General features: G+C 43.3%; 1 protein-coding gene across 2 annotated transcripts; it reads left to right on the top strand.

Annotated features, from left to right (window-relative positions):
* Window positions 1-4,190: 4,190 nt before the first annotated feature.
* CEP68 (centrosomal protein 68) lies at window positions 4,191-26,592 on the top strand. 2 transcript variants are annotated; one of them, XM_069955105.1, is made up of 6 exons: window positions 4,191-4,338; window positions 12,513-13,739; window positions 14,441-14,563; window positions 16,069-16,165; window positions 17,679-17,848; window positions 25,830-26,592. In XM_069955105.1, the coding sequence occupies exons 2-5, from the start codon at window positions 12,564-12,566 to the stop codon at window positions 17,846-17,848; spliced, it is 1,566 nt and encodes a 521-aa protein (XP_069811206.1). In that variant the 5' UTR covers window positions 4,191-4,338; window positions 12,513-12,563; the 3' UTR covers window positions 25,830-26,592. The 2 variants fall into 2 exon arrangements, with proteins under 2 accessions (XP_069811206.1, XP_069811208.1); XM_069955107.1 differs by lacking the exon at window positions 4,191-4,338 and adding an exon at window positions 7,997-8,148.
* Window positions 26,593-27,364: the final 772 nt, after the last annotated feature.

The raw sequence follows: 27,364 nt of genomic DNA, 5'->3' as shown, positions 1-27,364 counted from the left end.
GTGAAAACCAACGTCCCCTTAGACTCCGCTCCCTGGTGAGGTTAGTGCCATCGCTAGTGACGGTTCGGTGGATCCACGACTCCAGGCGTTACAGCACCCTAAAGGGAGGTCTCACCTGGACGTGGGTCTGAGTAGTTGTCTGTATAAAGAGAGGAATCTCAGCTGTGGTCTTTATAAATATCGCCATCTGGTCAGGAAATTTGTATAATGGGGTCTGGCCAGGGGCGGACACAGACTGCAAAGGGCCCCTGTGCAAAAAATGTGTTTGGGCCCCCATAACCTATTTGTTTTTCCACCTTTCTGCCTTAAAGGCGCACACATATATACACCCGGGTATCCGGTGTCCTGATTTCTCGGGGGGGGGGGGGGGGGGGCACAGATGCCAGGGCCCACTAGAGGACTGTAGTGTAGTCTGTGCAGGCCCCAGTGTGGGACTGGGGTACCTGTGGCCAACTAATAAAGCTGATCATGGGGAGCACCCAAATAAAGAGCCCGTCAGAAGCCACATGCTGACCTGGTCCCATCCTGTACTGATGTATCTGTGACCACAAGTCCTGGAATAACAATAACTACAACTCTCAGAATGCCTTACACTTATGAAGCTCTCAGAAAATGCTGGAAATTGTAGTTTCAACCCCTTTGGGGACATTTATCAAAGGGTGTAAATTTTAGACTGGTGCAAATTACCCACAGCAACCAATCACAGCTCAGCTTTAGGCAGTGCTGAAAGGAAAGCTGAGCTGTGATTGGTTGCTGTGGGTAGTTTGCACCAGTCTAAATTTTACACCCTTTGATAAATCTTCCCCCTTGAGTTGTCTTTTCATTTGTACTTCAAATCCCAGCATATCCTGAGGGCGGCAGACTGCCGTAAATGCTGGGAGTTGTAGTGTTTGCAGCTGTTGTACTTGGAGGGCCCTGGGTGCATTGTACACTAGATGCTGTGTGGGGGATGAGAGTATATAGCTCAGAGTGTGGCAGTGACCCCAGAACAGCACTAAGGGCCCTATTCAACGGGACGATTATCATTCGCATAATCGTTAACAACCGCTATTGTGAAAGACCTGAAATTGTTCACCCATTTACATGGAACGATAATCGTTACTTATGATCGTTCTTGCAGTCGTCTTGTCGTCGCTATTGCGTTCGGCACTACTGTAAACGGCCGAACGACATCTTATTCAATGCGAACGATTTGCGAATGAGCAACGATAAAAATAGGTCCAGGTCTTATTAAACGATCAATGATTTCTCATTCAGTTGTTAATCGTTAACTGCTATTCAAACAAACGATTATCGTTTAGATTGGAACGATTTAACGATATTCAGAGCGATAATCGTCCCGTGGAATAGGGCCCTAATAGGGGATAGAACAAATGGGCCCTAATCACTGCTGGGGCACAGGGGGGGTACATGTACTGTATGTGGCTGCACAGGTGGGATACATGTACTGTATGTGGCTGCACAGGTGGGAGACATGTACTGTATGTGGCTGCTTAGGGGGGAGACATGTACTGTACATGGCTGCACAGGTGGGATACATGTACTGTATGTGGTTTCTTAGGAGGGAGAGGAAATAATACAAAACCATGCTGCAGGGGGGAGGGGGGCACAGGTGGGGTACATGTACTGTATGTGGCTGCACAGGTGGGAGACATGTACTGTATGTGGCTGCTTAGGGGGGAGACATGTACTGTACATGGCTGCACAGGTGGGATACATGTACTGTATGTGGTTTCTTAGGAGGGAGAGGAAATAATACAAAACCATGCTGCAGGGGGGAGGGGGCACAGGTGGGGTACATGTACTGTATGTGGCTGCACAGGTGGGAGACATGTACTGTATGTGGCTGCTTATGGGGGAGAGGAAATAATACAAAACCATGCTGCAGGGAGAGGGGGGCACAGTTATTGGCAAAAAAAGGCATAAACGTACAATCAAACATCAGCATCACAGGGTGGGGGGCTCTGTGCTTACATAGTCCACCCTCTATCCTACAACTTCCAGCAGCCTGACAGAAACACTGACAATAATCTCTCACTGTTAGAGCTGCTGCTGCTGTTGCTCCTCTTCACAGCCCTGTACCTGGCAGCCGTAACCCTGCAGGATCCCTCCAAGGGGCCTGCACTTCCCAGGTGCTGATACTGCCTGGGGGCCCACTACAGGCATGTGCCATGCTAAGCTGGCACTTTAGAGTCTGAACCTGGTGGGCCCCTCTATTGGCCTGGCCCCTGTGCAGCTGAACAGGCTGCACAAGTGATAAGTCCACCTCTGGGTCTGGCCTAAAATCCTCATTAATGAGGGTCTGGTTTGTGGTGTTCTTAAAGTGACTGTACCACCAGGCCCAGGCTGACGCACTGGAGGCGGGCAGACCCACCCTTAGGGCTCGTTCCCACTGAGCAAAAGCAGCTGAATTTCTGCGCTGAATCAGCGCTGAAATTTCAGCCGTTAAAATAGGTGCAGAGCTAATTTCCATTGTGTTGAATGGAAATTCTGCTCTGCAGTTCACACAGTGGAATTTCCGCACTGAACTAATCCGCTTTCCGCCAGAAGAATGAACATGTTCATTCTTCCGCTAGCGGAAGCCTATACAAATCAATGGGGCTCTGATTTTCTGTTTCAGCGCGGATTCAGCGCGGATTCAGCGCGGAATACAAGCGTAATACAAGCGGAAATTACTCGCTGAATCAGCGCGGAAATGGGGAAAAGGGGGGGGAGGAGGATTCTAGTATATGTTCTGGTATAGTCTAGTTTACTCACCAAATACTCGCTGAATTTCAGCGCTGAATGCATGCGGATTCAGCGCGGATTCCTCGAGTATTCCGCACTGAATTTGTCAAGAGCTGATTACGAGCTGAACACTTTCCTAGCGGAATACGCAGGGATTCTGCTTGCATTCTGCTTATATTCTGCTCGGAATTCAGCGTCAGTTGATTTCAGGCGGAAATATTTCCTTGCGTAATCCGCTCCTTTTGCTCTGTGTGAACGTAGCCTTAGTGGGAGAAAACCCTAGCCCCTCTATGATAGGGTTCCATTGATTCTAATTGAGTCACGTCATGGAGGGGCTGAGGTTTCTTCCCACTAGGGGTGGGTCGGCCGCCTCCAGTGCTTCAGCCTGTGTGACTGATGGGAGGTCTGTATACAGGGGTTGTGTGGTTTCTATAACTGTCTGTTGGGAAGTCTGTATACATGGGGGGTCTATATCTGTGTGTCTGTTGGGAGGTCTGTATACAGGGGGTATGGAGGTCTGTATACAGGGGTTGTGTGGTTTCTATAACTGTCTGTTGGGAAGTCTGTATACATGGGGGGGGTCTATATCTGTGTGTCTGTTGGGAGGTCTGTATACAGGGGGTATGGAGGTCTGTATACAGGGGTTGTGTGGTTTCTATAACTGTCTGTTGGGAAGTCTGTATACATGGGGGGGTCTATATCTGTGTGTCTGTTGGGAGGTCTGTATACAGGGGGTATGGAGGTCTGTATACAGGGAGTGTGTGGTTTTTATATCTGTGTGTCTGTTGGTAGGTCTGTATACAGGGGGTGTGTGGTTTCTATAGCTGTGTATGATGGGAAGTCTGTATACAGGGGGTATGGAGGTCTGTATACAGGGGGTGTGTGGTTTCTATAGCTGTGTATGATGGGAGGTCTGTATACAGGGTATGTGTGGTCTCTATAGCTGTGTATGATGGGAGGTCTGTATACAGGGGGTATGGAGGTCTGTATACAGGGGGTGTGTGGTTTCTATAGCTGTGTATGATGGGAGGTCTGTATACAGGGTATGTGTGGTCTCTATAGCTGTGTATGATGGGAGGTCTGTATACAGGGGGTATGGAGGTCTGTATACAGGGGGTGTGTGGTTTCTATAGCTGTGTATGATGGGAGGTCTGTATACAGGGTATGTGTGGTCTCTATAGCTGTGTATGATGGGAGGTCTGTATACAGGGGGTATGGGGGTCTGTATACAGGGGGTGTGTGGTCTCTATAGCTGTGTATGATGGGAGGTCTGTATACAGGGGGGGGTGGTAGTCTGGTATAACCAGTAGTACACGGTCCCCTCCTCAGTGAGGTATAACCCCACGGCTTCCAGTCACATAAGCGCCCAGATAATGGTGGGCAGTGACAGTCCTCCTCACAGTGACGAGCACCACTGAGGCGCCACAACCTCTCCACACAGAGGAGGGCGGCCGCCATCTTGTGACTGGCCAGGCAGCCGCTGGAGGGAGTGGCTGCTGATGGCGTCACACCATGCACAGGAAGGGGTGTTGGTTTTGGATAGAGGACTTGTCATGTCTGGGTGAAGCCGCTGCTCTGTTGTTCCCGCTATCAGACTGGAGAGGTGATAAGGTAATGTGCGCTCTTGTATACAGACTGCGCTGTATGTGGAGGTGAGCGCTCACTGTGCGCCTCCTGAGGTGATTTATGTGTGTACAAGTGACGGTTCTGCTCCGGGTACATTCAGCATCCAGGGACGGGACCAGTGTACATCTATGGTGGCTTTACATCTGCGGGTGTCCCCCAAATGTGACACAGAAGAGGCTGCTAGTGTAGACTGAGGGGAGCGCAACAACCAATCACATTCCAGCTTTCATATATGCGGCGCCGGTATGAGGCTACAAGACGCGACGTGATTGGTTACTGTGTCAGTGCTGGTTTCTGCTCCTGAGTGCGGTATAGTGTGTACAGGGTTATATATGGGGCTGCAGCGATGTCTATGTATATGACTATGTGTCTCCCCCTCTTCTCCTGGACTGCATGTGACCATAGTGGCTGCAGGTCCAGACCCATACTGGATCACAATGACCTGTGTAGGAGCAGGGGGCAGTGTTATTGGGGCACTGTGCAGGGGCTGTAATGGGGATACTGGTGGGCATTACTTATGGGGACACTGCCATGTGTACAGGGAATTTTACACCATTTTGAAGTGAGAATATATATATATATATATATGGGATACAACTAGCAGCTTCATACACAATGTTGTCTTGGAGACATAGAGGACTGTGAATCACTGTGTACACTTCTCTCCTAGACAAGATAGGAGAGAGTAATGTTATCCATAGCTATGTGCCCTGGTATGTACTCAGCTATGTCTGTGTGTTGTGGGCATGTGTTTGCGCATATGCATATATATATATATATATATATATATATATATATATATATATATATATATATATATATACACACAGTGGTGCCTTGGATTACGAGCATAATTTGTTCCGGGACTTTGCTTGTAATCCAAATCCACTCTTAAACCAAAGCAAGTTTTCCCATAAGAAATCACTGAAATGCAGACAATTGGTTCCACACCCCAAAAATAGTGAATTTATATTCTGAATAACATGTAAAACAAAACAAACATTTAAAAACAGCTGCATATGTCCCATTATAAGTTACTGTACAGTATGGAAATCAGCATGTGGTGTATAATATATTATAGAGTAAGTGCAGAAACCTGAAAAACAGCCGCAATTTGTAGATACAGGATGGAACTGCAGATGCCCATAATGCAGGAGCGTAGTACAACAGGCTCGAATAGAGAAGGAGGGCTGCTGTCAGAGGTCTGTGTGGTCACATGACAGCAATGGGAAAGGGGGTATTTTCAGCATGGACCAATCAGAGCTGACAGAGACTGCAGGGAGTATGAAGGAATAAGCAGGGCAGATGTGGGCGCATACATGCAGTGCTCTCTGTCCGGGGAGAGAGGGGTTACAGCTATGAAGAGAGAACCTTCACAGTCCTGTCCCCTGATGTAAGCCCCAGCCTGAAGTGGATCTGCCATGATTTGTAAGGTGAGGGAGACTTCCTGGGTCAGAGTACAGTGCTGTAGACCCTGCTATGCAGGCCATGCCCCTCCCCCACTCACCCTCCCGCCCAGTACAGGGAGCTCTTAAACCAAAACAATGCTCTTAAACCAAGTTACTTTTAAACCAAGGTACCACTGTGTATATATATATATATATATATATATATATATATATATATATATATATATATATAATCTATATCTAATGTCCACAATAGAGCACACTCCCAGTTTCAGTGCTGGAGAAAAGATCCTCTGTGTAATTGCTGACAACGATCGAAAAATCGTATGTCATTGATCGTTGATTTACATCTGAACCTAAAATTATCGATAATCGTTCGCTGTTATTCCACATTCGTTCGCACAAGTTCCGCATTTTTTCACTAATCGTTCAGTGTAATGCTGCGTTTACACAGAACGATTATCATTCGAATTTTCGCTATAACGATCGCATTTGAGCGATAATCGTTCCGTGTAAACACAGCAAACGATCAAGCGACAAGCGGGAAATCGTTCATTTTGATCTTTCAACATGTTCACAAATCTTTGTTGTCGTTCGCTGAAAATTCGCAGATCGCTTCGTGTAAACAGTCATTCAAAGATTCACCCTATGTAAAAGATGGGCTTCTTGAAAAAAAAAACGATCGCAATAACGATTTTTCTTACGATTTTTCTAACGATCTATTTGTCTAAATGCTGATCGTTATAAAAATCAAATCGTTGCTTCAAAATCGTTAAATGATCGATGGGGCGAATTATCGCTTCGTGTAAACGCAGCATAATTGCACATTGTTCCTTGTTTTGCTGGGATCAGATGGAGTAAACGATCATAGTAACGATCGTAACTAACGACCATCGTTCTGTGTAATAGTGCGTTTACACAGACAGATTTATCTGACAGATTTTGGAAGCCAAAGCCAGGAATGGATTTGAAAAGAGGAGAAATCTCAGTCTTTCCTTTATGAACTGTTCCCTGTTCATAGTCTGTTCCTGGCTTTGGTTTCAAAGATCTGTCAGATAAATCTGTCTGTGTAAACGCACCATAATATGATGAACGATTTCAGGTTAACGATAAGCAATCTAGTTTGCGATCATTTATCGTTAATCGTTAAAAATCTCTCTATGTAATAGGAACATAACCTTAGGCTGAGTTCACATATCCGCCTGGGCTTTGTTTAGGTGCCATTGGAAGTTTATTTTGCATGATCTGAACAGCATAGATTATTGCGAGAAGTAATTTATTTATTTATTTATTTTTTTTGGTCGGCTCAAACTCTTCAAAATGAAATGACACTAGATAGAAACCTGATGGATCCTATTGAAGTCAACTGGATCTGTCAGCCTTACATATAATACACATAATACATATATACAAGATGCTGGCTGGCCAGAACTGACCCAGTTAGAAGCTAGAAACATAAAGCTTTTTATTGGTCCTTTTGCTTCTATTTTGCTGAGGAAATGCAAGTGGTTTATATAGGAATACATTAAATGTACACCAGCCTCTAAGAAGTGGCCAAGCTGCCTAGTTGTGCACCCGTTGCTGTATAACTAGTCAGATATTTGTAACTTTTCTTGCACTTTGCACAAAACATTTGAGAGTGTTGCACATAAAATTACAATGTTGCTGTAAAATTTGCTGGTAAAAGCAATTGTTACCCCCCCCCCCCCATAGGAAATGGAACACAACACCATAGCAATTGTGGACATATGGATGTATAGTATATAGCGGCAGAATTCTTCTCTGTAATAAGACTTTGGCTCATTGTTCGTATTGAAGAGCTTGGTCCATAATTGTGACCTCTGAAGAGTGTCAGGGTGTGGATATAAAGGACCTATTGTGAGGGTCATGCTAGCCTGACTTGCCTCTCTAATCTGACTGTGTGAATGAATAATAGATGAAACTAGTAAAAACTAGAGAAAGTCATTGTCATTTATCATCCTGGATTCCTTCAGAGCCTTTTATTAATAATTTCTTTATTACACAGCACTCCCGTGTGACATTGCCGCCCTCCACTATACAGAATAGGTGCCAGCGCCCAGTGTTGGAGTCCAGAATACACCTGTTACTGGTGGGAACTGGCCAGTAAAATCCTCCCAGTTTAACCAGCCAGAACAGATGATACCTATAATTATTCTAATGATACCTGTAATTGTTCTGTTTCTCTTTGCCCCATAGCACCTAAAGCAGCCTACTTAGGGAAAGTCGCTGGGACTGGTCGACTGTCTAATGTGTATGGGGGACGCCTGGCTTTCTCCCTACAGATACCAACATAGATCGAGGAGCTATCCACATCCTTTGATCAGAATGGTGTCAACACCTGGATATAGGACAACGCTGCTGTACAGTAAATAAAGACACTGCCCTCTTCACTATTTAGTGTGGGTACCTGTACCCTGCTGATCAATCCATTTTGTCCATAAAAAGCCTTTAAAGGGGTAGTCCGGCGGGGGGGGCTTTTTTCCGATCTGGCCAGGGAGGAGGTGGCTGAGGGCAACGACATCCGCTCACCTCCTCGGTTCCAGCGGCGGGTCCGCTGCCCGGCCGCTCCCTGGTCTCTGCCGCAGGCTCGAGACGTTTCAAGTCGCCTCAGCCAGTAAGTGACGGAGGTAGGATCCCACCTCCCCGGCCAGATCCGAAAAAAGCCCCCCCGCCGGACTACCCCTTTAATGTTGAGACGACCGCCAGTTGCTAGATATAGCCTGTAGAAGCGCATGGCTGAGTGCTTCACTCTCCGGGTCGCGGCTGATTGTAAGTCTGTGGAGTCAGATTTAGCAATGAGCCAGGGAGTGAAGCGCGCATCCGTATACTTCTGGTTATATCTTGAGATTGGTGGGGGTCATCTAGGTGCAGGGACCCAACTAATTAAAACTTTTGACATGTCTGTGTGACATGTTAAAATTATTTATCTATTTTTCTCAATCATTATAATGCTTTAAGGTCTCTCTGAGGCCTTTGAATATACTGGATGAGCATGCATGTGTACTCAATAGCAAAGAGACATACAAGCTTCAGCCCTTTATCTCTAGACAGAACCAGCTCTGGCGTGTTGAACTTCAGCAAAGAGAATCCTTGTTTCTACCACCGGGAAACAGACAAGAGACCCCCATAGACTCAGGACTCACCAATATTAAAGGGGTTATCCAGCGCTACAAAAACATGGCCACTTTCTTCCAGTGACAGCACCACTCTTGTATCCAGGTCAGGTGTGGTTTGAATTTAAGCTCCATTCATTTCAATGGAACTGAGTTACAAAACCCCACCCAATGTGGAGACAAGTGTGGGGCCGTCTCTAAAAGAAAGTGGCCATGTTTTTGTAGCGCTGTATAACCCTTCTAAACTTATGTGTAGCTGTGGTTCCGGAGGACAATAACATCCAGTAATGTCGTATTATCATTGTTGTAGTGAGCCTGCTCCCCTTGGCTGTAGAATAACCAGTGTCCCATTGACATCACAGGCAGATGAATAGTTATCTTCCCCTTGCCCTGTAGGCTGAGTCGTCCATACCACAATGTTGTATACAGATCCTATGTACTCCATTGTATACAGATCCTATGCACTCCATTGTGTGGATACAAGCAGTAAGCTGAGAGTAAGGGCTCGTTCCCACTGAGGAAAGGTAGCGGAATTCCGCGACGGAATTGTCCGCCGCGGAATGCCGTTAGCCTCCCGCTCATAATGGGAGTCTATGGGAGGCGCGCGCTCCTGCCCTGTCCGCGCTGAAGAATGAACATGTTCATTCTTCAGCGCGGACAGGGCAGGAGCGCGCACCTCCCATAGACTCCCATTATGAGCGGGAGGCTAACGGCATTCCGCGGCGGACAATTCCGTCGCGGAATTCCGCTACCTTTCCTCAGTGGGAACGAGCCCTAAACATGACCCCAGTGATGAGAGAGAGCTGACATAGATGGCTCCGCTTACCTCACCATAGTGACCCTACAGATCAGCCGTCCCATCTGTGTCTGCTATAAGGAAAGATTACTCCGCTAACTATGTACATAGTTTTCCTGTGGTCTTTCAGGGTATATGCACACTGAGCAATTCTTGTGGAATTCCGTGCAGATTCTGACGCAAAAAGCGGGCGAAATCCGGCCCGTGTAAATGCAACATTGCTCCTTTCCATAGGGAACAATGGGATTTACGAATGCGCGTGCACACAGAGTAAATTTCCGTTCGGAATTAAGCGCGGAATCTATGTTCCGCCCAAAGAATTGACATGTCAATTCTTTGCGCGGATTCCGCTAGAGGAATCCTACAGAAGTCAATGGGGCTTGAATTCTGCTTGAAATCCGCTTGCATTCCGATCGATTTCTGCTCAGATTCCGCTTAAATTCCACTCAAATTCAGCTCCTATTCTGCCAGAGCAGAATAGGCGTGGAATTTCAAGCAGAAATCTTTCAGCTACAATTCCTCAAGAATTTCTCAGTGTGCATATATCTTTAGGGTACAAACACACACACCGTATATGCAGCGTATTTACTGCTGCGATACGCAGTAAATACGCAGCAGATTAGATCTAAATAACTGAATACAGCATCAAATCTGCACCATCAAATCTGCTGCGTATCTGCTGCATATACGGTGTGTGTGTTTGTACCCTCATACTTGTTTTAACTTTTATCCCTACAAATATATTTTTTAGCTCCCTGTATAGAAGGTCCGGACCCAATTGGACAACCCATCTCTAAATGAAGTTACCCAGTGCTCCCCTGTCCCCTGAGTATGTTCACACACCAACGATTTTCTGCAGAATTGATTTGTTTCGGTGCAAAAACACGTCACATTTTTTGCAGCAAATCTGCAGTGTGTGAACAAGCCCTTAATAAGGACCATCTCTTCTAGTAATGGGTGAACATCTAAGATGTGGATTGTTGTATTACTGTAGGTATGTATATAAAACCATTGGGATAATACCCCTCTGTGAGTGTGGATTCACGCACTACATCTATAAAAAAATTTAACTTGCAGACATACGTGTAAAACAACCTCATTTAGATGAATGGAACAGCTTCTCAGTCTCATTTCTGGAATAAAATCTGCCGTGTGTGAATCCACCCTAATAAAGTTAGGTGTGTTTGCTGGTGTGGTAGGTTAGTAATTGCACAGATTCAGTGAGGAGGAGCAATAAGTAATGTTTTAGGTGGCAGACATTGTCTGTCTTGTTGGGACTTGTCTGGCGAGGACACAAATAACAGGATGACCTCCTGGAAGTTCAGGGAGAGAACTAGAGACGGTGGGTGTGCATTCCCTGATTTAGTCTAGTGATCATAAGGACATCTCATTTATTTCTAGTTCCTTATAAAAATGTTTCCTGGGAAAAACAGTAAATTTCCTTGGGCGCCCCCTGTTGTCTGATTGCATTTTTTTAAAAGAATTTTAAGTTTTTTTTATTTTATTTAAATTTGTCACACCGTACAAGTTAAAGTACAGCAGTTACAATCAACATAAAAAAAAGAACCAATAGAAGATGCACAAAGATACTAAGTGTGTGGAGCGATCCCTCTGCAAACACCAATGAAATTCATGTAGCTTTTAAAGTGTCACTGTCGTTTAATTGTTTGTTTGTTTTTTTGCAGAAATCAATAGTACAGGCGATTTTAAGAAAGTTTGTAATTGGGTTTCAACGTAGAAAGAGATTTTCCACAGCTCCTTAGGATAGTGCGAATTCTTTATTGGTACATATACGGTGAAATTAAAAACTGGTTAAAATCACGCCGACGCGTTGCGGAGGCAGCCCTCCTTAATCATGGCAATGTAACTACTATACAAATAAGCCTTATATAATGTGTAGGATGTACCAAATACCACTGACTCCACCCCCACAAAGGTGGGAGGGAGAGGGAAAGGGAGGGGGAAGGGGAATTCGTGCGTATTTGCTGCGTATCTGCTGCGTATACGGTGTGTGGGTTTGCACCCTAAGGGTACAAACACACAGACCGTATACGCAGCAGATACGCAGCAAATACGCAGCAGATCTGCAGCAGATTTGGTGGTGCAGATTTGATGCTGTGTTCAGTTATTTAGATCTAATCTGCTGCGTCTTTGGTGCGTATTTGCTGCGTATCGCAGCAGTAAATACGCTGCGTATGCGGTGTGTGTGTTTATACCCTGAATCTCTCCCCTGTCTTCATTCTTGTCTATGGAGAGGGGAGGGGTGGAGGGAGATGAGATGAGGCACCAAGACAGGACAAAAAAGGAGTTAATTAACAGCTAAATCACAGGGCTATCTCCTCTGAAGTCAGCACTGACCTCTCTGACCTCTGAATACCGTCTTTCACGCAGCTCCCACTGTTAATCCTTTGTTCTGTGCTCTCTGCTGGCGACTAATTCCCCCCCCCCCCCCCCTCTCCATAGGTTACACAGGGCCCGACTGATGTAAAAGAGTCAAGATTTCCTGATAATGAGCAGTGGATGAGAGAGAGGAGGGAGGGGGGACCTGGGGAAAGTCTTTTTGGATGCAGATAATGGCATATTTGCCTAATAAACCCAATTACAAAGTTTCTTAAAATCGCCTGGACTATTGATTTCTGCAAAAAAAAAAAAAAACGACAGTGATACTTCAACAGTAGATGAAGTACAGGTTCCTACCTGATTTTTAGGGATGTTGGGGGTCAGGCATCCACTGATATGTGTCTTCTGCCAAGCTCCTTTAATTCTCCTAATTTTAAAGTTATTCAGCAAATGTCTAACTTTCTCATTTCTTCTTTTCAGGTATAAAGTAGTTTATATTATGCCTGAAGGAGATTTCACAGACTGAAGAAAATGGATTCCTGTAGAGTGAAGGTCTTGCCAACAAATACGTCCGAATATCCGAACGTATACAACTTAAAGCATAAGCCTTCAAGATCTGAGCCTGCCAGGACCGTGTCTGAAGACAGTGATGATCTCCAGCAGGACACACCAAGATCTAGGACTATTGTAGACTCTTTGTGCTCAACATGTGATTTTTCAGAGGCTCATTCTAAGAATAGATCACATTTAGGGGCATGTAGATCACTACATCCCAATGTTACTGATGATAGTAATTCTGAGAAGTATTCAAGAAAATCCCAGTCATTGACAGAACAGTATTGGGCCTGTGCAATACCAAACTCCCTCCCACCACGTCCTGACCGAACGTCTCCGCATTGGGATCCAAATAAAGAGTATCAGGACTTGCTAGATTATACATATCCCTTAAATCCAAAGTATTGTATTAATAAAGATGAGGAGGAAGATGAGGTTAATGCTTTTTTGCAAGACTCTGGTATAGACCTTGATAGCTATAATGCTTCTGGTGAGAGTAAGTTTGGCTCCTTTAACACTACCTTAAGAGAAAATCACAAAGCAAAGACTGATAGATATTCTCATGCAAATAATCAGAGTTTACAATTTGCCTTTTCAACACCTTTGCTTAAAAAAACGGGTTATCATGGTTTACAAAACCCACCGGGGCCTTCGAATATTACTTGGTGTAAAGAGTTCTCTCCTTTTGCCAGTAAGTTGGATCTCGCCAAGGAGTGCACCACTAGTGAGTCCCCTTCCAGATACAATGTGCTCGATGGGTTCTCTGAAGATGAGTATTCTAGAGAGTATGCACAGTTTCTACCTACATCTAGTGTCCTCCCACACCACAAAGTTTTGGACACTGATGAGGAATATCTTTCCTTACCCCCAACTCTAAAAGAGTTGGAGACCCTGGCTACACATCTGAAGGACCTATCTTTAACTGTAGTTGACAGAGACCAAGGATCCAGTGCCAAAGCCAATGACCGAGCCTCTGAAGATAGCTTCAAAGACCCAAACTATGTCTATGACTTTTACAGTTACGATGAATCTAAAATGAAAAGGTATTCTTCACTGAGAGACATGCTGGATGGGAGGGCGTCAGCAGAGGTTTTTGAAGAATCTGCATGTGCTTCAGTCAAGGAAAACGATTCTCTTGTCCAAAGAATTCAGGTAAAATTTTTATATTTATTTTCATGATATGTTGCCATACACAAATAGTTGCAGTTGCTTTAAATCTTTTGAATAACCACAGACGATAAGGCCACCCAGTGCTCTCCTGTGGGTGTAGGATACCAGAAGGTTGTTGAAGGTAAGGTGCCTATACTATTTCAATAGATGCCGGCCTCCTGTTCTATGCCAGACAGTTCTGTCAGTGACTTATGCTCAAAACAAAATGTTTGGGCAGCGGAGGTCCTACATGCCTGATCCTTCTTACTCTGACATCATCTGGTGAGGGAAAGTCAGGAGGCCTCCATACAATACAGTAGACAGCCACCTGGTCTCATCAACTTTTTACTAATCTGTGTCTTAATGTTACAGGAATAATTAATATAGTATATACCACAGGTATCAAACTGTGGCCCTCCAGCTATTGCAAAACTACAATTCCCATCATGGCAGGACAGCTAAAGCTTTGGCTGTCCAGGCATTATGGGAATTGTAGTTTTGCTACAGCTGCAGGGCTAAAATTTGACACCCCTGGTATACAGAGTTCTGAGGGGGCAGTGCATGACTAAGATCCTCACACCATTGTCTATTCCATCTCTGTGTCAGGCACTGGCCCCCTCAGAGCCTATATTAAGCATGACACAGATTTGCCTGACACCTCAGTCTGTATTAATGTGTAATCTGCTTTTCTCTATTGCAAACAGAGGTTCTGCCAACATCTAGACAAGCTGATTGAATGGTTGTACAGCGTTGCAGAAGTAACTGAAAACTGGACCGCTCCGAAGCCAAATGTGGAGAGTATTCAGATAGCACTCAGCCTTTACCTGGTAAGAGCCCCCCTACCAATGCACATTTACTGAATGAGTACGTGCTACTATAGTCCTACACTTCTACCTTCTTATCTATGTAATCAGGGATTATTTCTATCTAAAGATTATAAACTGCCTTAAAGGGATTGTTTGGGTTTCTACATGGCCACTTTTGTCCAGAAACAGCACCACCCTTGTCCTCAGTTTGGGTGTGGGTTTTGCAGCTTACAGTGTTATTAGACAAAGCAAGTTTTAATCATTAACCTAAAATCGTTCACCATACTGTATTACATAGCACGATAGTGTGTATAATGCGATTGTTTGCTTCATCCATCTAATGAACGATTAGCAAATGAGTGCGGATTACAGCGAAGATTAACAATGATTTTGGTGTCAGCACCAAACGAACGATGAACGATTTCTCGTTTGATCGTTGCCTGCATTTATACAAAACTATTATTGTTAGAATTCAGATGATATATCGATAATTCGCACGATAATCGTCCTGTGTAATAGGGCCCTTGTGCTGAATTGTAACATCACACACAACCTGTAGGCAGTGTTTTTGCAAGAAACTAGCCATGCTTTTCTAATCCTGGAGAACCCTTTTAAGATGTTTGTCTGAGCGGTAAAGGGTCCACTGACCAGCTAGTTATAGATATTTATTGCTTGGACCCACTAGAGATCTCTTCTAATCCATGATAGAAAAGTGTTTAGTTTTACTACAGTGACTTCAGAGGGAAAATTAGGTATTACCTTGTTCCCATGGACATCAACAGACTGCTTGTGTAATGCATTGACATAGCAGGTCCTTCAAAGGAAAAACTGGTCTGGCCAATAAGATGAATACCCTTTATTCATTCAGAATTCCCCTAGTTTTAACCAGAAGACCCTAAAACATTACATATTGATGTTTTAAAGTGGTTATCCAGCGCTACAAAAACATGGCCACTTTCTTCCAGAGACAGCACCACTCTTGTCTCCAGTTTGGGCGGGGTTTTGCTGCTCAGTTCCATTGAAGTGAATTTAGCTTAATTGAAAACCGCACCTGAACTGGAGACAAGAGTCGTGTTGTCTCTGGAAGAAAGTGGCCATGTTTTTGTAGCACTGGAGAACCCCTTTAAGTCACAAAACCTGCCTGGGATAAACATGTTTCTATCCTAAGATGATAAAGGAAATATAAGGACAGACTAGATGAACCAGGTGGGCTTTTTCTGCCGACAATCTTCAGTGTTTTTTCAAGGAGGATTATTTTCAAGGAGGATTATTACACGGACAGGAAGTACAGGAAACAGACCGGAACAGTAGGACAATGGCTTACATGAAAGAGAATTACAGTACAGTAGATGTTATATTGATCTTTGCTACTATTGTTCTCTGTGCAAGTGCCTGCATGGTAACTATGTGTTAACTCTTCAGAGGCCCATGGTGGATGTAACCGTCTGCATTAACATTTTACAGCAGAACTACTACTTTGTGTTTTAGTGCTGTATTCTCAGTATTTCATCCATTTCTTGTTCCAGAAACTGAGGAAAGATGTAGCAGAGCAGCAAGTCCTTGCCGACACAGTTATGAAGGACGGAGAGTCACTGGTGAGATGTATGACCCTCAATTCCTCAGGTAGGTGCAGATTATTGTGTTACTACACATAGAGCCACAGAGTATTGCATGGCACTATATGCTGGTCAGTGTATCACTTTCTTTGACTCCCACATAGATAACCAGTCCTGAGGCGCTCATACACTGGGGACTTATTCACTGGAGGAATGTCCAAAAGAATGTTTATTCCTTATTATTGCTCCATGTAAAGAGCCCATTGATCAGCCAGTGCACAAGCAAACTCTTTTTCATTGGCTGAGCACATCTTTTGGGCAGGCTTGAATATATTTGGAATTGAACAGCTTTACTTATGGTGCGTTTACACAGAGATTTATTTGACTGTCTTTTTAAGCCAAAACCAGGAACAGACTATAAACAGAGAACAGGTCATAAACGAAAGACTGAGATCTCTCCTCTTTCCAAATCCATTCCTGGCTTTGGCTTCCGAAATCTGTCAGATAAATCTCTGTGTAAACTCCCTATTACTTATGGTGCGTTTACACAGAGAGAGATTTATCTGACAGATCTTTAAAGCCAAAGTCAGGAACAGACTATAAACAGGGAACATGTCATAAAGGAAAGACTGAGATCTATCCTTTATTCAAATCCATTCCTGGCTTTGGCTTAAAAAATTAGACTAGACAATCTAAAGATGAGCTGATCTTGAAACCACATGAGCCACTAAAATAAATCTGGCATAATCTAAGAATCAAAATACCCCATGACACATTCAGTAAAGGCCCTATTACAATAAGGAATTATTTGCCCAATTGGAGCCAAAGATCAGCCGAAAAGCGAGCAAACACTGATTGCTCACTTTTAACTTATGAAAAAATAATCTGCCATTCACCGCATTTCTTGTCTTGACAGACAGTGCTTTTATTTTTCCACTTATGGGGCTGGTTGCGGTGTAATTTTTTGCGCCACGATCTCAAGTTTTTATTAGTATAATATGTTATTTTTTTTTCATTACATTATATTGCAAAAAATAAAAAAAAATATTTAAACAAAAATCAGCAATCCTGGCTTTTTTTGTTTTTTTTGCTTTTTTCATTTACTCCGTTCACACTGTTAAATTTTATTAGATCAGACGCACGCTATGATATATAATGTTTATTTTTTTTATATATATAATGGTAAGGGGAGTATTTTAAACCTTTTATTTGGGGAGTGTCCCTCTAGGGCACTATTACATTTATTCATTACATTGATTTCATTGGTCAATGCTATGCCATTGCATATCATTGATCAATGTGATCTGCAATCTCTCCATAGAGTCTGCCTCAGGCAGACTTTATTAGCAGATTATCGCAGTTAGGGAAAATTATTGAGACCCCCCGGAGTCACGCTGGGGGGGGGTCCTAATTGTTTAGTGACAGGAACGTTCTGTCACTGAGCAATGGCCGATCAGTGGCATTTAAGGGGTTATTGGCAGTTGGCAGCCTGATCGCCATTGTCGGGGACAGCAGCGCTATTAGTTCTTTGCTTCTTCAGCCATTTCTGTGTAGTGACCTTTTCTGTAACCTTGTATTAGTTTTGAAGGACACGTTGACACTAATTTCCAAGCAGTCCGGGGAGCTGGAGAGACACACGGAGCGTCTGTACGCCTCTGTTCTTGAAGCTATGGATACCATCACTGAGGAAGGCTTGACGAAGAATGGTAACCTAAAACAACGTGTTTCCCTGACGATGGAGTCAAGTTAGGTAAGAAAGAGGACAGCAGAAGCAGGGGAGGAATGTCGTCTGACACATGCCACCACTGAGGGAAACATAGAAACATGAGGACTTGTAGTACACAGATGCTTCGAGGAGTGTCCGCATACAATTACAGACTGCAGGCAACATTGCTACATTGTCTTTACATATAGGGGCTGTATACTTTTTGGTTTGGATTTTTTAAATACACGACAACAGTTACATCCAGACATGTACAGGATTCATCCATGATTTCTCCAACAACCTGCTCATATATACACCCCCAGGGTATACATGAGTATTGACATGATATGCCATAGTAGGATAGGTGAAGGCTGATGTCTGGGACTCCTGCTGATCTTGATCAAAATGCTAAACTTGATAATGGTCCCATAGTTCTTAGGTCGACCCCTAACCCAACCTATCTGAAACTGATAGAATATCTTACTGGGAAGAGGAAGGTGCTTTTTTTAAAGGGGTTATCCAGGCTTAGAAAAAAACGCTTTTATCCAGAAACAGCACCAGACTTGTCCTCAGTTTGGGTGTGGTTTTTGCAGCTCCGTTGCATCAAAGTGAATGGAGGTGATTTGTAATATCACATACAACCTAAGGACAGATGTGATACTTTCTCGCAAAAAGAGCATCTGGATTTTCTTAATCTTGGATAACCCCTTTAAATATCAGAACTATTGTTATAATTCACATTTCCACAGGGAGTTGTTCTCTTGAAACCATGGACATCTGGCTCAAGTTTTTCATACTCCCATCAGTTTGTCTTAAGATCCACCGCTCCGGTCTGTAGTTATTTCCATTTTTCAGTATATGTAGATGAGCATGTTTGGTGCGCTGGAGACACTAAATTCTCCTCCCATTGATGACACAACTCGTTCTATTCATATGAGCTGTATCATCAATGGGTGGAGAATTCAGTGCACTGAACCTACCTCTAATGCACCAGACATCTACATATGACACAGACTGGCCATAGAACAGGGCAGCGAATATCCAGACAAGCGGCACCGCTGAGAATGAAAAACTTCAAGCGGCATATGTGCTGGTACATTTACTTTAATATCTATGCTTAAGCCACAGGCAACCTAGATGTGCAGTATGAGGCGTCTTTACGCCTTGAACAATTCTTCGCTACTGTAACAGGCCGTGCACTTGCAGGCTAATTATATATTGTGTAATTTCCCATTACCATGGAGCTGACAGAACACATAGTTTTCCTGGGCCTGTCTGGTATGCCCCTCATATAGCTGTAACCACCACCATGTGGTCACTAACCTCTCCAGGCCTTGAATATAGCAGCTGCTGGCATGGTCACATCATGCATATACTGTGTAAGTAAAGCTGTTGCCTGTGTAAATGTGTATTTCTATCTGGATATTATATAGCGGATCATCAGGATATGCCATAAATGTCTGATAGGTGGCATTTTGAGATGGAGAACCCTTCAGCCTGGTTGCAGCTGTAGAAAATGGCTGAGACGTCACAAACAACCCAGGCAGCTATTTCACTCTGACACTATGCAGCTCCAATTTACATCTATGGGAATTATGTAAACTGCATAAAAAAGCTCCCTCAGCTCGGCGAAAGCAACCGGAAGTGTGATCTATATCTGTTGAACATTTGTGGCATGCCCTGTGGCAATCGATAAATGTCAAGATAAAAAACCCATTTAAGTCTCGCTAGTATTTAAATATTTTATAAATTACTTAAATTCTTATTCCTAGCTGATTCTTCCACCGCACTCCATTCCGCACTAATTCCAACGTTCATGCATTTTTACTTTATTTTATTTACTTTTTGCCAAAGCAGCACAAAACAACTGACCCTTAAAGGAAAAGTCCAGCAGATTCTAAAATCCTGCAGCCAGCTGGGGGGATATTGATTGCAGGTACTGATTTACCCCTCCCTGTGCCTGCGGGGAGCAGCACGGCCGGTCACAGGACCCCCGCCAGAAAGCATTCTCCCCTGAGTTATGATGACATCACGACTTGGGGGGGGGGGGGTGAGGGAAAGTTCTGTTCTGGCTGATGGACTGGCCGCTCAGCCAGTCAGTCCATCAACCAGGTCTTGACGTGTCAGGTCTGGAGTTCCTGGAGCCGGTGGGGGTCCCACCGCTCACCACTGGCATGAGGAGAGGTTTAGTATTGGTTATCAGTAATTTCCCCTCTGCCGAGTGCAGGATTTTAGAAGAAGTCCCATAAAAGAAAAACAACAAAAAAAAAGCAGAATGGAAAAGGGGTGCGGGAACATAATAAACAGGGTATACTTATATAGTTCTCGTACCACCACTCCCGGGTCCAGTTGACAGACGCCGGCTGTTATTTTCATCTGAAAACCAGGTACATCACACACCCGGCTCTTCTAGCTGCAACATCACGGCCCGGTGAGTGATTGCCCCAGTCACTCACTGGCTGAGCAAGCAAACTCTCATCCGGGTACATGAGGTTGCAGCAGGAAGAGCCAGGTGTGTGATGTACCGGGTTTTCAGACAAACTAACAGCCGGCGTCTGTCAACTGGACCCGGGAGTGGTGCCACAGGATAGGTAAATAAAATATGTTCCTGCATCCCCCTCCCGTTCCGCTTTTTTATTTTCCTGGGACTTTGTTTTATTCACTTTCTACATGTAAGGTATCCATGTATATCTAATATTCCTGCTGATTCAGCTTGGGAGATCTGTTTTATGTTAAATATTTCCATATCACCTGCTGAGCACACACGGTATAAAATAGTGATGGTCAGCAGCTGCCACTAGAGGGAGCCCACAGCGTATGGATAAATCTGTAGCATGCAGGATTTTAATTTTGCTAAAACTATAATTGCAAAGCCTAGACAGGAAGGAGGGAAGATTGAGCCCTTGGTGAAGATGTACAAGCTGTGCTTATGATGCCCCACATATTGAATGACCACATCTCTATGATATTATGTGTGAGTTAGTTAGGCTAAGTTCACACACAGTATTTTGGTTCATTCTTTGGGCCCTTTTACAGATCAAAGAACAAAAAATGGGTATTTTCGTATAATACTTCTATTGAACTTACTAGAAAATGGCTGCTAATTCCCATTCAGTAAAATGTTATGGCAAATTATACAGATTTGTAAATTACTTCTAGTTCCAGTACTTATCTGCTGCTGTATGTCCTTTCCAGTCTGACACAGTGCTCTCTGCTGCCACCTTTGTCTGTGACAGAAACCATCCAGAGCAGCAGCAAATCCCCATAGAAATCCTCTACTGCTCTGGACAGTTCCTATCATGGTGTCAGACTGGAAAGAATACATCACTTCCTGCATGGCATACAGCAGCTGATAAGTACTGAAAGACGAGCTTTGTAAATGGAAGTAAATGATAAATGTACATAACATTCTGACATGAGTTGATTGGAAAGATTTTTTTTTTCCTACCAGAGTACCCCTTTAAATGGGCACGGACACCAGAAGAAAAAAAAATTGTCAGAGACATATAGAGAGTTTTTATTGGTCAGGGTGTTCAGACACTTGACCGATCATGAGAACAAACCAGGAGAGGAGCGCCCCCAGCTCGTCTTCTGGATCTGTGTCACATGACTGAGATAGCCGCATAGATACAGAATGGGGTAAGAGATGTGTGGCAGCGTGAATCTCTCCTTACTCGGATGTTGGCTATCTCTTCCACCTCCCCTCACCCCTCAAACCCCTGGATGCTCATGATGGTGGTTTATTTCAATGAGAACAAAAGAATAATGTTGGACATTGGAAATAAAACCTACCTGATCCTTCTCTCCCCGACATCTAATGTCCAGGCAGAGGCAGGAGGCCCATATATACTGCAGATAGCCAGCTGGTGAACCAACTCCTATCTAAGGTGTATGGTTAGTTTAAAGTGTCACTGTCGGTTTTATTTTTGCAGAAATCAATAGTCCAGACGATTTTAAGAAACTTTGTAATTGGGTTTATTAGGCAAATATGCCATTATCTGCATTCAAAAAGCCTTCCCCAGGTCCCTTCTTCCTCCCTCTCAGTCACTGCTCATTATCAGGAAATCTCGACTCTTTTACATCAGTCAGGCCCTGTGTAACCTATGGAGAGGGGGAGGAGGGAGATTAGTCGGCAGCAGAGAACAAAGGATTACACAGTGGGACCGGTATTCAGAGGTCAGTGCTGACTGTCAGAGGAGATAGCTGGTGATATAGCTGTAAATTAACTCTTTGTTGTCTTGTTTTGGTGCCTCATTTCCCTTTACCCCTCCCCTCTCCATAGAAAACAATGAAGACAGGGGGGAGAGCTTCAAACTGCTTTCTCATGATAAAAATGCATGTTCGGTTAATAAAACCAATTACAAAGTTTCTTAAAATCGCCTGTACTATTGATTTCTGCAAAATTTAAATGACAGTGACCTTTTAAGAATAACATGGAGAGAATTCCTGGTAGATCTAGAAGTAGCACAGGAGGAGTTAAATGTTTCTTCCACAGGAAATCTTAAAAATAGAAACTAGGCCAAACTCCTGATAATTTATATACAAATGGTATACGACAAAAACATGGGAAAGAAGGGTTAATCCACACCAAGAAATGTCTCCATCTGCTCTTGCTTACCATTCCTTAGAGATTGATAGCATATGTAGTTGTACAAGTAACAAGGAAAAATGTGTTGGAGACACTAAACATCAACCATGTTTTATTTAGTGTGGGGGGGGGATCTGTATAATATATATATATATATATATATATATATATATATATATATATATATATAATTATATTTAGCTGATTGTTAAAATGTAGTTTAATATGTACCTGTCAGAAGAGCCATGACCCATGGCCACATTGGGCTTGTCAGCATAAATGTAGGCATATCTTTTTTTTTTTTTTTTTTTTTAAAGTGTCCCCTCCAGAGCTGGTGTCAAGTAGTTGTTTGTTGGCCGCTTATATTTCAGTGTAAACGGTAAGGGGCGGCCATCGTGAATAAAGTTAATAGGCCGCATGATTGACTGAGACTTGTAAAACCTCTGCATACAAGCGCTGAGTGGTGCTTGGTTGTGTAACTGCATCAGCCTGTGTAAAAGGTCCCTTACCGCGATAAATCTGCCACGTTTAAAGGAGAAGTCTGGCGAAAATTTTTATTAAAGTATTGTATTGGCGATTTGTATGACTTTTAGGGGCAATACAATACTTTTGCTGTTCTTCGGCTTTAAAGAGCACCCATCTGTGTTTCCTGTTAGTATCTATGGGCCACTTTGGGTCTGACTCCCCTTAAAACAGGGATGGGGAACCTTCAGCCCTCCAGCTGTTGCAAAACTACTATTCCTATCATGCCTGGACAGCCAAAGCTTTTTATGTCCAGGCATGATGGGAATTGTAGTTTTGCAACAGCTGGAGGGCTGAAGGTTGCCCATCCCTGCCTTAGGTTGTGGAAAGGTACTGGACAATTAGAGTAAGGCGGTGTTCAAAGCAGTAAAAGCAGCCACCTGGACACACCATGTATAAAACAAACCATAGTCTTAGGGTCCCTTTACAGAGAAAGATTATCTGCCAAAGATTTGAAGCCAAAGCCAGGAATGGATTTGAAAAGAGGAAAAATCTCAGGCTTTCCTTTTATGACCTGATCTCTGTTATAGTCTGTTTCTGGCTTTGGCTTCAAATCTTTGGCAGATAATCTGTTAGATAATCTTTCTGTGTAAACGGACTCTAACTTTGAAGATAGTTGAATTATATGGCAGTAGCGAATTTCCCAGTTTTGATCTTTTTTTTTTATTGTATGACAGCTTGTATACATAGATGGAACAATACACGGAACAATAGAATAAGATTTTACAAGCACATTCATTTTCATGGGAGTCCCTACTGAAACGCTTACAGTCTAAAAGATAGTAAAATAGTATGAACAGTTATGGTAGACAACATCGGTGGTGCATTGAGGGTCCATGATGATCAATGCAGCGCCCCTATGAGGGCATTTCCCATCATTACTATTATGTACAGGCAAAATTAAAATAAAAAAAAACTGGGATTTGCATGCAAACTGCACCAGTAAAATGGGGTTATGATACAAGGTTTATAAAGTGCCGTCTCAAGCTTACAGTGAACTAGGAAAAGAGTAGTAGAGGTCTGTGCTAGAGATGAGCGAACCCGATCATTCGGCATATGATTAGCGGTGGCTGCTGAAGTTGGATAAAGCCCTAAGGCTATGTGGAAATCATGGATATAGTCATTGGCTGTATCCATGTTTTCCAGACAACCTTAGAGCCCTATTCCACCGGACGATTATCGTTCGCATAATCATTAACAACGACCGCTATTGTGAAAGACCTGAAAACGTTCACTCGTTTTCATGGAACGTTAATCGTTACTTATGATCGTATTTGCGATCGTATTTCTTCGCTATTGCGAACGACCGAACGATGTCTTATTCAATGCAAACAATTCGCAAACGTTTTGCGAACGAGCAACGATAAAAATATGTTCAGGTCTTATAAAGCGATCAACGATTTCTCGTTTAGTCGTTAATCGTTAACTGCATTTCAGCCAAACAATTATCGTTTAGATTTGAACGATAATCGTCCAGTGGAATAGGGTCCTTAGAGCTTTATCCAACTTCAGCAGCCCCAGCTAATCAAATGCCGAACGATCGGGTTCAGATGGACTCGAGTATGCTCGAGGTTCACTTATCTCTAGTCTGTGCACACTGGTTATTCATCCTGACCCTCCCATAGTATCAGGATAAAGTACAGTTGTTCAAGATAAAATAAATTGCTGTGTTCTTCCAGAAATCCCTCTTGTCCATAGGGTTGCTCTGGTATTAGAGCTGCAATCCTACAACAGACCATAAGCAAAAATGGTAATGTCCTTGGAAAAAAGCTGCCATTTTTTCCCCTCATAAAAACCCTTTTAGTATGACCACCACAAATTTCAACCCAAACAGGTTTGATAACCACCATCATAGATCTCTACAATGCTGTTTGGGTCACCAGAAGGATGTGCCTAATCCCGGATATAAGGGCAGTGTGCACATCCCTCTGAATATTAGGCAGACACACTGGTGCATTTTCTAACTACACATTCAGTGGACTCCTGTCATTGTTCCCCATTGACTATAACACAATATTACTTACAGTTGCTATACATTATTATTCAACTGTGGAGTAAAATTACACATGTTTAACTGAAAACCCCCAATAAACATTGATAGGCCAGAGGTGGTTTGCATGGCCATGTTCCAGGTCCAGAACCCAGCAGGAGGAACATGAGCCGCTTTCATTCATCTCTCATAGAACAATGTCGATAAGCCCCAGTAGTTGTGGAAACTTCTACATGTCAAGAGAACTGGAGAAGGTCGCATACCCTGCGACTGAAAACAAACTATGCTTGACTGCAACTTAAAGGGGTTATACAGCGCTACAAAAACATGGCCACTTTCTTCCAGAGATAGCACCACTCTTGTCTCCACTCTTGTCTCCAGCTTGGGTGGGGTTTTGCTGCTCAGTTCCATTGAAGTGAATGGAGCTTAATTGCAAACCGCACCTGAACTGGAGACAAAAGTCGTGTTGTCTCTGAAAGAAAGTGGCCATGTTTTTGTAGTACTGGATAGCGCCTTTAAAATCGCAGATAAGTATTGTGAATCTAGTAGTAGGCATACTGTCATGGTACTGTCTCAGTAGAGGAATAGACTGCAGAAAAAGTACTACTTTTGCCTTAAAGAAGTTGTCCAGGTATTCACCAGGCGCAGAGACATGCAGCAGCCAAGATGGGTCAGGTTGCAGATGCAGTCATTTGGCGCCAAACAAGTTTTATGTACAGACTCTATTTTGTGGCACCTGTGCACTTTGAATGGCTGGGATTGTGTGCTTGCAAAAACAAACTAACCATTAAAGCCTTAAATAACCCATAATCTGCATAAATGCTTTTGAGATCCTGGACAGGGTTCAGACAAGTCCCATTGTTCAGGAAAACCATAGCAGATACTTGATCACTAATTTCTATAATCAATATTTCATTGTTTTTCAGAGTGGGGATTTTGGCGGTCAGCATCAGACAGGACCAACGTGGAATCGTTCCTAATATGTTTGAAGATTAAGTGCACGAACTCCGACAGGCATTATTCTTCACCGATGTACAGTAGTGAAGAGATCCAGACAGCTTTATACCATATATTGTTACAAGCCATGCTCAGGACTAGAGGGGCACAAAACCCACCAGAGTGAACAGAGGGCCTCGGCTATCAAGCTCTCCATAAGAAGTCTGTGATTCTTGTAGAAAACCCCTGTGCGCTCCCCCTTCCTTCTACACCGACTCCATTCTATGGTTGGGCAGATTCCGCTGTCTACCCAAAGAATTGACTTGTCATTTCTTTGGGCGGACAATGGAATCTACCTGAGCATAGAATGGAGCCCATGTGACGGGCAGAACTTCTAGTGGGAGCGAGCGGCAGATTCCGCAGGCTGTTTTCCGTGAGAATTACTCTGTATGCATATACCCTAATTCTGAATGAAAAGCCTCCCAAGTTTCTAGTAATAACAGAACATTATAATCTCTTTACGAACACTTGCAATAGGATTAGTCCACACAAATTGCATTTTTCGATTAATTTGAAAAAGGGGTGAAACATCTGAAACCTGGCTTTAAATGGGTTATCCAGGCTTAGAAAAAAAAATACATGACCGCTTTCTTCCAGAAACAGCACCACTTATCCTCAGTTTGAGTGTGGGTTTTGCAGCTAAGTTCCATTGACTTGAATGGAACCAAATTGAAATACCACACACAGCCTGAGGACATACACAGCCTGAGGACATAGGTGGCACTGTAGCTGTGTTTTTTTTTTTTTTTTTCCTTTTATCATGACTGACCCCTTTAAAATCTGCACAGCAGGTTACTCTCCATGGCATGTGAATGGGATTTGTAGACCCTTATCCCCCTGCCCTGTGGACTTATCCTTACAGTGTGCTCAGAAATGGCTACCTCTAGTATTTGCCGGTCTAAACGAGCATGCTGCAATGTACCGCTGACTGATCCCTGTTGTGTATAATGCATAGTCATCTGTTCCAGCCTGACCACAGAATGTTATTTTGTACGACCACACATTTGTATGCATTTTCAGACTACCTTTTACATTTTTGTGAATTTGTATTTAATCTGTCTGTTTTTATAGCAGCCATAAAAAGTTGCACACTCAAATGGCTAGTGTCAATGTGTTTTATTGGCGGCAACATACTGGATGGAAAGGAATGTATAAATTTGGTTGGAAAAAAAAAATTATATAATTATTTGCACTTAGATCATTACAAAATGTCCAGTAACAACTCATCAATAGAGCAAATTCAGGCAACAATGTTTCCTCATTCATTCAGAGAAAAGTAACACAGGGTGATACATAATCTGGGGACGGGTTTTGCCACACACCGAAAACAAACTCCTATCTATTCTAAACTGACCGGGCTGTGATTTAAGAGAGTATTCCCATCTCAGGACTGGTGGCATCTCTCAGAAATATCCCACAACACAGATTCAATACTCAGCAACCCTTCTTTCTCAGGCTTGATGTA

Source organism: Dendropsophus ebraccatus, chromosome 15 (assembly GCF_027789765.1).
Source record: "Dendropsophus ebraccatus isolate aDenEbr1 chromosome 15, aDenEbr1.pat, whole genome shotgun sequence".
Taxonomy (NCBI): domain Eukaryota; kingdom Metazoa; phylum Chordata; class Amphibia; order Anura; family Hylidae; genus Dendropsophus; species Dendropsophus ebraccatus.
The sequence above is the reverse complement of the archived record's forward strand: the minus strand, read 5'-3'. Positions and strand labels throughout refer to the sequence as shown.

Coding starts and splice junctions, on each gene's coding strand:
- CEP68 (XM_069955105.1), top strand. CDS start 12,564: ATGGATTCCTGTAGAGTGAAGGTCTTGCCAACAAATACGTCCGAATAT. Junction 13,740..14,440: donor CTCTTGTCCAAAGAATTCAG/GTAAAATTTTTA, acceptor TATTGCAAACAG/AGGTTCTGCCAACATCTAGA. Junction 14,564..16,068: donor TAGCACTCAGCCTTTACCTG/GTAAGAGCCCCC, acceptor TTCTTGTTCCAG/AAACTGAGGAAAGATGTAGC.